This window comes from Podarcis bocagei, assembly GCF_964188305.1.
Source record: "Podarcis bocagei genome assembly, chromosome: 6".
Lineage (NCBI taxonomy): Eukaryota > Metazoa > Chordata > Lepidosauria > Squamata > Lacertidae > Podarcis > Podarcis bocagei.
Window position 1 is genome coordinate 80555498 of NC_138130.1, and position 14007 is coordinate 80569504.

At 39.9% G+C, this 14007-nt stretch overlaps 1 protein-coding gene across 8 annotated transcripts in view; it reads right to left on the reverse strand.

The window, feature by feature from the left end:
- FRY (FRY microtubule binding protein) overlaps positions 1-14007 on the reverse strand; it is a 189903-nt gene that overhangs the window by 108715 nt on the left and 67181 nt on the right. For 7 of the 8 annotated variants that reach the window (XM_081197846.1, XM_081197845.1, XM_081197840.1 and 4 more), the window contains one exon: positions 6444-6643. In XM_081197846.1, coding sequence (XP_081053972.1) covers positions 6444-6563 — 120 coding nt within the window. In that variant the 5' untranslated portion in view covers positions 6564-6643. Of the gene's footprint in view, positions 1-6443; positions 6644-9549; positions 9840-14007 lie in introns of those variants that run through there. The other variant, XM_081197843.1, reaches the window with a different exon arrangement.

Below are 14007 nucleotides of genomic sequence, written 5' to 3' on the forward strand. Positions count from 1 at the left end.
AAATTCAGGTGCGATGTGGATGCCTAGATTCACACTTTTTGTATTGCAAGTATGGAGATATCGTTGATATGTTTATTGCATTGTTTTGCTTGTTCGATTTTATGCTTCATTATAGAGGTTTGTTAAAGATAAATAAATATATATATTAAAATACAAATAAACAAAAAAACGGGGCGGGGGGGCACACACCGAAAAGAAAAATGAGAATTGCAAAATACAGTAAAACAGCTATGCGAATGTAAATCGTTTCCGTGAATTAAAAAAAAGAAGGGTTTCTTCCATCTGGCAAAAGGAATCTAGTGAGGCAAACAGGAGGGCGGCTGTGGGCAGGCTATTTCATAAGGCCCAGGAAAACGAGCAGATTTTAAAAGGAAGGCTTGCTGAGGAGAGCAATATTAACAGAATAACTGGGCGTAATAAACTCAATCGTGATTCGCCCCCCCCCCCAGTCTAAACACTTTCTTGCCATTTCTCTTCATATATTTTATGGTCCGATTACATAATCACTGGACAGATTTCAACCTATGCTGACTTAAAGGCTGCATAGTAAGGCATGTCCTGGTAGCATGTGCCGCTGAATCTATTTTTTGCCATTTCTATGTGAATGAGGCAATCACAAAAATGTGCTTTTAAAATGATGATTTAGAACGGCCTGAACATGCATGAAACATGCATGCATATAACCAAACACTTTCTTATACTCAGTCTGGAGTTTGTTTTTGCTTTGCTTTTTTTTACATTTCTAAAAAGAACCCCATGAAGCACGAACATATGCTTGAACGCATTAAAAAAAAAAAGATAACTGAGACAAGATGGCAAATGTGAGTTTTAAGGCTGTTTGTCTCTGGCCAGAGCCTTATGAGCTTTAATTACTGTTGTGCAAAGCCTAGCAACTAACTCCAGGTACTAAAAAAAGAAGACAAATGGCTATTAACTTGTGGGTTAATATCCCATCATAATCCTGAAAATACATGCAGTAGCTACACGCTGAATTGTTTGTTGTAGTCACAATCAAAGTAGCTAATTGACAAGGTAAGCAGAAAATGAAAGATTACGTGAAAATGAAAAGTTATGCTCTTTCCCCCTTCTATGAGTAGCTCAGCAAAACAGTGGTAAAGTAATATTAGTAAACATTTTCTTTCTTTGTCTTCTCCATGAATAATACTTCTTAACGCAGAACATCTGAGCACTTGGCTTTATACAGCACCAGCGTTAGATTTAGAAACTGCGCTTTAAAAGTACAGAATCACTAAATAAAGGGAAACTCATGACTTTTCAGGGTGGCATTGTGCTTGGAATTATATAATTTGGGCATGATCCAAGTTAAGATAAGCACAAGGCGTTTCAGTGTGTTGGATTTAAGGATCTGCTTTTGAAATCCTATTTTTGGGTGGACTGTTCTCCTTATTTGTCTCCAGCTGGAATAGAGATCACAGTGAAAAATACCGGAAGAGGTCTGGTTGCTTCTATTTAATAAAGGATCTCTTTTTTTTCAGTTGCAATAAATTATAAAGAAACTTGTCTTAAGAAGGCTGTGTGGCATCACTGGATGCCATTTAAGAGCAGTAAAATCAATAACAACGGCTAGAAGATTTTTGGATTTGTAAAGCAGTTGCTGGTGATTCTTCTGGATGATACGTTTTGCGACTGAATATTTGTGCTGCTGTTTTAGTGGGTCTATTCCATAGATTAAAAAAAACACAAATGTTATTATAATGTATTTTTTGGTACTTCTTTTCTGATTTTATATTATGACTCATGTTTTTCAAGTTTTGTAAGTCGGCTAGAGACTCTTTATATAGTAAGAGTCCAGACAATGGGTGGTATTCAACTAAGCTTTACTCAAAGCAGGCCCACTGAAATTAATGCACATGACTAAGTTAGGCCCCTTAATTTCAGTGGATCTACAATGAATAAAACTTAGTGGAATACCATCCAATTGCTGTTTCCCTTTAGCCGTCTCTTTGTCTGATTGGCTAGATCTTCTTTTCTAAATGTCAATCATGACTACGACTTCATTCATGGGCTAAACACACTGAAAGGCGGGAATAGGCTAGCTTTTCACAAAACAAATGAGGATAATTGTGCCTCGTGGCTTGGATTCTTCAAATGCTATAAACTTACTTATAAAAAAATATGAGACAGGGTTATGGCTGCACCAACACTAAGGCTATGTCTGCACCAGCTGCATGTATGAGTATTTTACAAGACACTTTCTGGAATTAATCTTGTTGAACATAACTGTAATGGTAATTCGTTACAATTATGCAAATAAGATGCCAAGAACAAATAATCTTCACCACATAAGAAAGTAAACGCCGTAACTCAAAAGCCAGCAGTGTAAAATAAATTGTTCCAGCTAGGCTTTTACCAATTGTAAGGAGGAGATACTAGGTAACTACTGCAAAGAAATAAGACAAAAAAATAAGGAAAGTAGCAATTACATGAGAATGAGTCGTCCATCACAATTCCTTTCAGCAAAAATATTCCATTGCATGGCCAGTTATTCAATTTCATTTAAATTAGCCAGGGTGAATAGGAATGACTCTGAAGAATAAGTATTTTATTCAAGAGAATTCCACCTCACCCCACCCTCCAAAGCTTCAAGAATATTCAGAACAGCTTGCTATCCTCAATCTCAATAAGTGATGCCTACCCAACAGTTGAACGTGTGATATATTGTATTATGGTCTGTGTAGCAATATAGGCCCAAAGCAGCTCTAAACATCCTGCTCTTCAAATTATGGCCCAGATCTAAAAAACTATACTGCTACTTGTGTGTTCAATGAAGATTTGAATTTCTGTTTATTACGCCAAATCAAACCAATGACCTATCTAGCTCAGAACTGTCTACACATGGATTGGCAGTGCCTTTTCAGAATTTCCTGTAGGAGACATTCTCAGTCCTACCTTGAGACACCATAGCTGGGAGAAGAAAATGAGAAGAAGAAAAACAATCAGCTTATGGAAAAACATTTTTTTGTTGGGGAGATGAGCAGCAACAAGAGGGGAAAGGATCAAATATTGATGAGTTCATACCAGCTTTAAGCTGTGTTATCTCCATCTATTCCTTGGTCACCGGCATTTATGATAGCTGGACCACAGGAATTAAAGTGATGTCAAGGAACTACACTGGTAAGTAGATGGCAACTCCTGCTCTGTGAATAAATAAAGAAACCTAGTTAGTCAGGCATCCTGGTCTGGGAATATTTGCACTACAGCAATATTCAGAAGCATTTTTGGCAGCTTCTCCCAAACCACAGGAATTTGCCAGCACTGATTAAAAAAATAAAGATATTGAAACAACCAGATATCCTTATCCCCTAGGAGTCATAACGGCCAGGCATTCTCACATGGGACAGGTCCAATGAGAAATTCTCTAAAGATTAACAGAAGCAGAAACATCCTTATCACAATCCCAGTTAGCCAGTGTAACCACAGCTCACTCAAAGTCCAGCTGGCATCTACAGGAAATAATCTGGGCATCAATTCATACAAAACACCTGGTACAAGGTGAAACAAAGCAATTTCTATGTTTCTAGAAGAGGTCTATAATCTGTGTACTTAGTGTTTAATTTGTGGTGGGGCCAGAATAATTGTTGAGTCAACTCAGAGGTTTGAAATATACAAATGAGAGAAATAATTGGCATGAACACTCAATTTCAATATATATGATGATGAATTCAGACAGTGGGAAGAGCTTCTTGTTCTACCCCAGAAGCCAGAACAGCTAGAGGGTGCGCTGCGCAGTGCTCCCTCTAGCTGTTCTAGCTTCTGCCTTAGTGGCGCGAAGCCTCTGCAGGGCAGCGGGGAGCCTTCATCCCACTGCCCTGCGGAGGCTTCACGCAGCTATCCCTGGCTTTTGCGGGAGGTGCGTCCTATGGTCCGGTGCGTCTAATAGAGCAAAAAATATGGTACTAATAGTCATTCAGTGCAAAATAACCCCAATCCCAGTCTCATGTTTTTCTTCTCTTATGATCAAGTGCCTGAGAAGTAATGAAGTTGTTCAAGAGGACTTTGTAAGACTCTCAACTTAGACAAATGGAAAACTTTCACATACTTCCAATGGTTCTGAATCAACACTGCTGGAATATAAATGAATACAGACCAATAGCAAAATACACACACCGCATGCCTATGCAGACGCACTTCCAAAGTTACCACATCATATACAGTCATTCTAAATATGCATCATTCTATACATCAAATATACAACTATACATCATTCTAAATCTACACAAAGCAGCCATGCTGCATTATGCAAAATTCACCTGTATAAACATATTACAAAGGGCAACAAATAGCAAAGAAATGACCACAATAGTTTTGATGCAAGGGCTAATGAAGGTGACATATAGTTAGCCACATCAATGGGCTATTTGACTCTCTTATCTCTCTTGAGTCTCAATTCACAATTCCATCAAAGTTTCAGTGGCAAAATACATATGAATAAAAGCTCTTTAGGAGCTATGGGATCTGGGAATACCAGATGATGACATGTTCAGGGTTGAGAAATGCCTTCCTCTGTGTGCACATGGCAATCAGGGTCTATTTTGCTATTTTGAATAAAGAGCAGGATGTATGAAAGGAATGCCTGCAGGTTAGGGCCAGCTTTACCAACATTATTATTTGCTCTTTTATCTAAGGCTACATGCTCCTATGTCTATCATGTAGCCTCTGGGCACTCTACACGATCACCCCATGGCCACAGGCAACGAGAACGACATCATGGAAAGCTCTGTCATCACAAACTTTGTGTCTGGCCCATGTTGGACAGAGCTCAAGGACTCTTTCTGGAAGATGTCACAAGGGAAATGGTCTTCCACTATACAGTGGTACCTTGGGTTACATACGCTTCAGGTTACATACGCTTCAGGTTAAGAACAGACCTCCGGAACAAATTAAGTACGTAATCCGAGGTATCAAGGTACCACTGTACTGGATGGATCCTGTCCTTGTTGCTGTGGCACAAACCCATCAATAGAATTGAAGGAATTCAGCATTTGAAAGTGTATAAAAATACAATGTACAAAAGAGCAGGAGATGAAGAAACCTATCTAAGGCTGTGTCCACATCAGACATTTTACTCGAGATAATGGGCTGACAACCAGCATCCTTGTCCTAGATGCTTATCAGACAGACGGCCAAACCAGATGCAGTGTTAAATCAGAGAGTGCCTGGGAGGGAAGTTTCCATTGCCAGCATTGGAAACTTGCTCCCTGCCTCAAGTAGCAACTTTGGGACTGTAGGGAGGGTAAATGGTAAAAACTTTGATATTGCATGCTGTAAGCTGGGAATTCTTGTTGTGGGAAGTGATTCAGAAATTCAATAAACTTAAACCTATAAACCTAATATTGATTTATCTTCATTGGTGGTGATGGAGAATGTGAAATAGGCACATATATATTTAACATCAAGCCTAGCTAGGCTCTGGGCTACTGGAAATTGTTTGACTCACTAAAATGGGCACCCGTGATCCTCCTGGAGATAAAAGATCCCAGATCTTATTTAGCCATTGATGTGAGCAAAGATTAATCCAGCAAAGATTTATCCCTTACTACTAAAGACCCTCTTTCCGTTTAAATATATATTTTAATTATTAAAAAGTGAAATTATATTTTGCAGATCCCAGGGAACATGCAAAAATGCACATACTCAAACCCACCCCCTGGAACTGCCAAACTTACTATCTGAAGTCAGCGCACCAAATGGGTCTTATCCCTACCCCCCCAAAAAAGCAAGACAGAGAGCTTTAAAGCTCCCCAACTTGCTTTCAGGGCTCTTATGAGATCTTGAGGTCTCATGAGAGCCTACAGAGTCCCATAAGCAAGTCTGAGAGCTTAAAAGCTCTTTCTGCACTGGGAAAACCCCGAGCAAAAAGAGCTTTTACGCTATCTGCCTTCCATTTTGCTAGGTTTTACTATTTATTGTTTTAAAAATTGTTTTTAACAATTGCCTTAACCACCATGAGGACCACGGTCAAAAGGCAGGGTTAAATAAATTTATGTAGACACACACATTTTTACGGTGTCAAGAAGCAATACCAATGCACTTCAATTCCCAAATAGCTAAGCAACAAATCAATTCCTGGTAAATTCAGCTTGACTCATTGTAAATAATTAAACACAGAGCCAATAAGCTCTTAATAAGCAACATAGACTGACAAATATATTAGATTTATATTCTGCCTGTCTTTTGCAGACCTCAAGGCAACACATGCAAGTTTCTGATGCAGTTCCTTATCTAGATAGTGACTGGATCCTGCTAAACTCCAGCAAGACAACTGCATCACATGCCTCCAGACCATAACCTGGATCACACTCTTTCAGTATGATAAGATGACACTATTCTCTTGGGTCAAGTGAAATAAAACCTGCAAAAACATTATAAAGCAATTGCACTAGCACAGGCAGAAGTGTTCAGCTAATTTCTCCTTGACTCACCAGGGGCTCTGCCATGATGATGCGGATCTTGCGCTCAGCCTGGGTGGTAAAGTTGACAAATAAGCTTTTCAGGACATATTCCCCAGGTTTACTGTCTGGATCGACATTGATAGGAAGCATGGTTGGAGGTCCCTTTTCCCTTTGTGTGCCAGAAACAGATGGGACGGGTGGCTTGATGTATCCGTTACCCACCGGAGAAGCTGAAAAGTAAAGAAATATATCTTTAATAAGACTTAATTATAAAATGTTCTCCCTTCCCTCCCTAATAATAATAATAATAATAATAATAATAATAATAATAATTTTTTATAACCCGCCCTCCCCGGGCTCAGGGCGGCTAACACCAATAAAATCACAGTAAAAACATAATAGGGGGAAAAGAGAAAAGGGAAAAAAAAACCCATTTAAAATACAATTTAAAATGCAGCCTCATTTTAAAATAGCTGATAAATCAAGACCATAAGGGGAGGGAAACACAAGGGTCAGACTGAGTCCAAACCAAAGGCCAGGCAGAACACCCAAGGAGCCTGGGCTATTTAGTGCTGAACCTTTTGGAAAAACGCCAGCGCTGTTTATGGGAAACTTCACTAGTGAACAGGGAAACAACATCAGACATACCGACCTGGGCGTAAGCCCCACAGAACTCAGTAGGGCTTACCAAGCGTAAATGTGCACACCATTGGGGTGGAAATACGTAACTAGAGTTGACATAACGAGTTGTTCAGTTGTACTGGAAGGACAGTATAAGAACCTTTTAAAGAAGTGACTTCCTTGTCAAGCGGGCTTACATAATGCTTTTTTTATTTGCAGCGATCTATAGCGCTGCACTAGCAAGGCTGCCCATCAGAAGATGATGTGCCTGATATACATAGAAGGGATACTTCCATAGATAATACCAGGAAGCGCAGAGAAGCAAACCAGGGGGATTTGCATTGTTAGAACACACACACACACAAGCCCTAAAAAGAGGGTATAGATACTGCTGCAGAAGTCCAGAAAACCTTGCACTGGGCCTATATACACCCTTGCATTTGTGGGTAGGGTGATTCTCTTCCTCTCTCTGATTCCTCAGTATGCAATCTAAGCAGGAAATACATTGGTACATTGGACGCAGAAGTCTCATAACAGTGCCCCTGTTTTCTCTTTCACAGGGCTGATACTGAAATATGTTTACTGGATTTTGAAAGCAGCTGACGTTAATCAGGAGTTGATTGGGTTAGGTTCCTAAATTCTTTCCCTGAACCAAATGCAAACTGCACAGGAGAATTTTTTTCTCTTGCTCTCATACATTAGTTCTTCAGAAATCGTTCCTATTGTTTACGTAGTAGACAAAAGGTAATTTAATCTATCATGCCAGACAGAAAGCCCATGACCCTTTATCAGATGTTATATTTAATTCCCTAATATCAAGCAAGGTTCTGATTTACTTTTTTAACTTTCATATTCCTAAACCAGCTGATATAATTTGACCTACTTTTTTCCTCTTGCCATTTGAGACCGGTGCAATATCTAACATCAATTAAAGATGGAACATTTATGGCTGATACTTCTCCAAATATAGTTGGAAGGGGGAACACAAGCTATCTCACACTAGTGGAAAAAATAATTGCTCTTCAAAACTGAAAGGCAAAGCATGACATGCACACACCCTGCAAATGTGAGAATGGGTAGGTGTCTCAAAAATACCAAGTCTATGTTAAGGGTTGCCTATACTAAGAGAGTATCCCATATGTTTTTCAGCATCAAACAGGACATTAGTTCTCTTACAGAAAGAAAGAAAGAAAGAAAGAAAGAAAGAAAGAAAGAAAGAAAGAAAGAAAGAAAGAAAGAAAGAAAGAAAGCTCTGTATTGGGTCCATGCACCAGTGACTTAAAGGATGTACATCAATATTAAATGTTCACATCTGGAAAAAAAGATTGCACAGAGTTTTTATTTATATGGATGAGTATAGCAGAAGGATAAACAGGCCAGTTGGAACTCAATGACCCTAGAATCAAACCCTGTCTCCAGGAAATATTTGCACACACAGAGAGCACCTCAGACTAAGCAAGCTGAGGAAACTATTGAAACATAAAGCCAACATGTCCACCTATCTCAAAAAGTTAAAGACAAATCAATCAGATCTCTCTCATATAGACATATTCCTATGCTTCCAACACTATATGAGCAACCTACGATATCACGTGGATGAGACAGGTGTGACAGAACTACTATATTATCAACAACCACAACTGCTGGAGGTGGCAAAGCTATGAAATGGCAGAAAGACTGTGACAGGGCAAGGTGGAGATGAGATATAATTAGCAAGAAGAAAAATCTGAAAATTTTATAATTACTTCTAAGAAATTATTCAATCTCTTGAATTCACATGCTTGAATCTTACAGATTTTTTTAAAGCCTATATATACACAATAAAGTTACTTGTTGAAAATTCCACTGGTGTGCCACAAAAAAGCATTTTGTTCTCCTACAATATCATTCCAAAAGGGTAGACTAAAAAAATACAAGATTTCTAGCATTACTAAATTGCAGAATATTCTCACCATTTAAATTTATTTATATCCTAGACACACATTCCTCGAATACGTTGTTTTCTATATTAATTTCTTCACCCAAACACTTGACTTAAACTATGTCACAGTGTTGTAATCTAAAAATGTTAAAAGGAGCACAAATGCCCTATTCATGGACATTACTATTACTGGGGGGAGAAACAAACAACTATAGGTTTCATTAAACTCTATGTCATTTAATGAAACCATTCTAATTTAATATACTCTTGAGCCAGTGCTGCGTTGTCTAGGATAATGTAAAAAAGTACAGTTGTTTATGTGCCACACATACATTACAAAGAGAGAAAGTAGAAATTATGTCACTTCCGCAGTATTCCAGATATGTAGTAAACTAAAATTGAAGCCAAAAACCAAACCAACAAAAAGGAAAAAAACCACACACACCAAACCCTTGCACCCAGTTAGTAAAGCTTTGTAAAAATACGACTAGTATTTGATATATTTATATGTGGCTCGTAAAAGTTTTGAAATGCATTCAACACCAATACGACAATTCAGAATGTTGACTCATGGTGAATCTTCTTTTTACCTACCAAGTCCTTTTATTAAGCTGATCACACTGGATCTTCTCCAGCAGGCTAGTGAAATCTCCATGAGACTGGAAATACCTGAAAAGTCCCAATCCTTAGAATTCTTTGGTTTCTAAAACTGAGGGAAAAATGGCTTGCTTCATGATCCCAGTTTGGTCCTTTCACTATAAGCATGTAGGTTTTCCCTCACCCCCCAAATTCAAGGGAGGGCGAGTGTTGACTTTTAAGTGCTGAAGATCTGCAGCAATCGAACTGGAGGAGGTTTCCTGATCAGAACACGCTTTCCATAACCAAAGGGGCAATTTTTAGCTTCAGCGTACGATGATGACCTACAAGTTGCAGAGTGTAGGCTGCCAGTCTATATTTATCCGCAAGCACATAGTATACCGACAGATTAGCAAAATACTTCAAGCACTCCAAGAACATGAGACTTGCTTGTATAGTTCAGCATAAACAACCCTTCCATACCAGTAACATGCGTTATCACACAGGCTGAGCTGAAGGCAGAGTTTCTCTCCTGAATTCTAAGTCAGAGATAACACGGGGGCAAGCGATAAAGCCTTTGTTTTGTAACTACAGACTCTTGGCCGCAAGTAGAAAACAGTGCAAATTCCTGAGGACAAGAACTGAGACGGTGTCCTTTTCCCATGTCAAGAGAAGTGCAAACCACTCATCCTCAAGGCAAATGACACAGGGTACATTTACACGGTGTACAGCCAGGGTGATGCAGTGGTTAGCGCTGAGTCTGGGAACTGGGTTCAAATCCTCGCTCAGCCGTGAAGCTTATTAGGGTGACCTTGGGTCAGCCACTGTGTCTCAACCTAGCACAAGGTTGTTGTGATGAAAAAAAATGTACGGTGTCTTTAGTTCCTTGGAGAAAAAGCTGGGGTGCGAATCAAATAATTTAATAAATAATAAATAAATTAACCCCAAAGATGCCAGCTTGCTGGAGAGTAAGCATCACTGAACTCTGTTGAACTTCTGTGTAAGCATGTGTGCAATCGGACTGCACAAACATATTTAACATTAAAATCATCAATATTTCAAAAAGCATGATGATGTTATGCCACCTTCATCAAAAAATTTAAAAACACCTGTCAGTGGAATTTTCAGTATACAGTGGTACCTCAGGTTACATACGCTTCAGGTTACAGACTCCGCTAACCCAGAAATAGTGCTTCAGGTTAAGAACTTTGCTTCAGGATAAGAACAGAAATCGTGCTCCGGCGGCACGGCAGAAGTGGGAGGCCCCATTAGCTAAAGTGGTGCTTCAGGTTAAGAACGGACCTCCGGAACGAATTAAGTACTTAACCCGAGGTACCACTGTACAAACCAATCTAAGCCTGAATGATCAAGCTACTATAAAAAAAAAAAGCAGGGAAGGGAAAGTGGGCAGGGAATCTTCAAAATGGTTAAGAGATCTCTTGGTCACATTGATTTTGCAAATGAAAAAATGAAGAATTGGCTTACACTGACAAACCCAATGCTTTCAGCGAATGGGCAAAATGTTAAAGCAGATGCAAAGGAATGAGCAAGCCTCTCTGTGGAGTTTATAGTGTAGCCATACTTCTTCCTCTAGGCTGATGGGAGTTGCAGTCCAAAACACCTGGAGGGCACCAGATTGGCAAAGACTGGTCCAGATTGATGTCCTACGGAGCATTTCCCCAAAACCAGTCTCCTGCTTGAACTAGCAGGCTCAAACGTTGTTGTTTTTTTGCTGTCTTTATGGTACACCATATTGAAATGACTGTGTGGAAGGTGATTAATAAGATGATGATGATGATGATGATAAATGAGAGACCACCACTCGTCATTTACAGGTTCCCATTAAAACTGCTCACACATATCAATGATCTACAGCAAACAATGACACAGTCCTCTGACAGGCTTTGGGTGGCAGGCCTGCATTTGCTTACAAACTGAAACAGCCAGTAACTAGCAAAAAGAGGCCACATAAGAGAGATACAGACCAGACTCTGCTGCAGATACAGATCTGTCCCCATTTCTAATCTGGCAACACTATCACAAGACCTAATAATCTCACCCACATCAGGGGGTTCATTCACCTGCTCATCTTTCAACGTGACACTTGACAGCATTTGCTGACACATAGGACAAACAGGTCAGTCTCAATTAAAAAAGGAATATAAACCTGACATCGGAAATCGCAATAAAAAAACAACAACAGGGTGACATTTCAACCTCCCAGTGTTGTTTTCTGTGCATGTATGGTGACATAAGGATCACTGTCTTCTGCATTTTATTTCCTTCTGTAGTCACTGTTTACAATTCTACTCACCCCACAACCATTAACTCAGAATAGCACGTCACATTAAGTGGACTACAGTCCATGCAAGCTTATTCCTTAATAAATTTCTCAAGTCTTTCTTAGATTCTATTGTTTTTGCTGAAACAGACTAACACAGCTATTCCTCTGGATATTACGATTAAATGCCTGACTGGAGAATATAGAAATTGACTACAGTGGTACCTCGGGTTACAGATGCTTCAGGTTACAGATGCTTCAGGTTACAGACTCCGCTAACCTGGAAGTAGTACCTCGGGTTAAGAACTTAGCTTCAGGATGAGAACAGAAATCATGTTCCAGCGGTGTGGCGGCAGCAGGAGGCCCCATTAGCTAAAGTGGTACCTCAGGTTAAGAGCACTTTCAGGTTAAGAACGGACCTCTGGAACGAATTAAGTTCTTAACCAGAGGTACCACTGTACTGAAAATACATGCCAGTCATCATAGTACAGTATACGCTAGGTTCTCCAACATAGTGCCTTCTAGGTGTTTTGGTCTACAACTCCTACCAGGCAGCAAGGCCAATGGTGACAAGATGATGGGAGTTGTAGTCCAACTGCATATGGAGGGCATGATGTTAGGTAAGGATGCCTAGTGCATATGCATACAGGATATGCAAGTGTTGGTTTGTTTTTTTTAATGGTCAGGTACAGAGCCCAGATGCTGTTGGCTGAATCCACAGAAGGATTGTTTTAGCTCTTGTGCTAGATTGTTAACTAAATCCAGAGATATTCTTGCACTAGCGTAAAAGGCTGTGCAAGAGGCTGAAAAGAACAAGAACCTACCTATGACAGGAGAGTGAAATCTTGTGCAATTCTTGTGCAAGCATTTGCAGAACTGTATTTGCTACTATTTTCCTTCCACTCATGGTCCAAACCACATCAGCTATGCACAGCAGCACTTTTTCCTGGCTTTCTTCCTCCTGGTATTCTTTATAGATGTATAACTTTGAGAAGCATATTTATCTACTTAGATATTTGTAGACCACTAGCTACCATCCTGGAACAACTAGCACAAAAGCTTAATAACCCAAAACAGCAAAGATTTTGGCAACAATCCAGTGCATAGTTGAATGCACCGAACTCCCAAATCAATGAAATTTAAGCATGCCCAGCTCTCCACCTAAAGGAGTGAAATCCTGTAATCAGCTGTGACATTCTCTATAAACAAGCACCATCAGTGTATAAACATGTAGAATTCCTGACATTGCAATATAAACACTCGATATACCTTGCATAAGACCTGATCAACAGGGAATTCTGAACAAAGTTTGGAAGACAATTCAAAAACTCCCTCTAGCATGCGGTATCCCAAAGACCACCAACTGATAATTCACCTATCTGGGAAGGCACTTCAGGAATTGTTACGGAATTTTTTAGGTTTATTCAATAATAATTTAATATACCTAAAAAATAACTCAATAAGCTCCAAACAGAAGCTTATGAGACATCTGAAGTCCATGGAATATTGCCAACAATATTTAAGAACCTGGTTCTATTTTCAGTAGCAGATGATGCAACCATATATGAAGAATGCTTAAATTGATAATGCAAATGTGCTTCATATCCCAGAAGGAAAGTAGTAGTCTTCTCAGTAATAAGATACATGTAAAGTCAATCTCTATAGCTGTATTCTGACAGTTTAATTTAGAGGAATATTGGACTTCCGGGGGCGGCGCGAAACTGTAATGGCGGTCCTCTTCGGGCTCTGAAGAGGGGCTCCGCGGAAAAGGGTCGTTCGCTGCGGCATAGCGACGACCCATTAAGATAAACCACGGGTAGAGTGAGCCCGTGGCCGTGGGACTCGGCGGGCACCAGAAGCTGCTCCGAAAGCACAGAAGGGACCCCGTAAGGAGACCCGGAGTGAAGGAGGGGTAGCGGTGCTGTGAGTTCATCGCTCTTTCCGCGGAAGCGAAGCCGCGCGGCTGTTACAGATGAGCGCTGATCCTTCTTCCTAAAATCAACGCTAAACTGCAAGCAACATACCCGTGAGTAAAGGGGTTTAAAATTTGGCAAAAGAAATTCGGCTAATTTGGCTGAAAGCGGGAGACGAGAAAAGGGAAGTCCGTCTTCCGACATTGCTGACAAGATCAAAGCAAAGCTTTTAGAAACGGAAGCATTTGAAACGGGACTTTGGGAAGTTTAAACTTTTTCGTG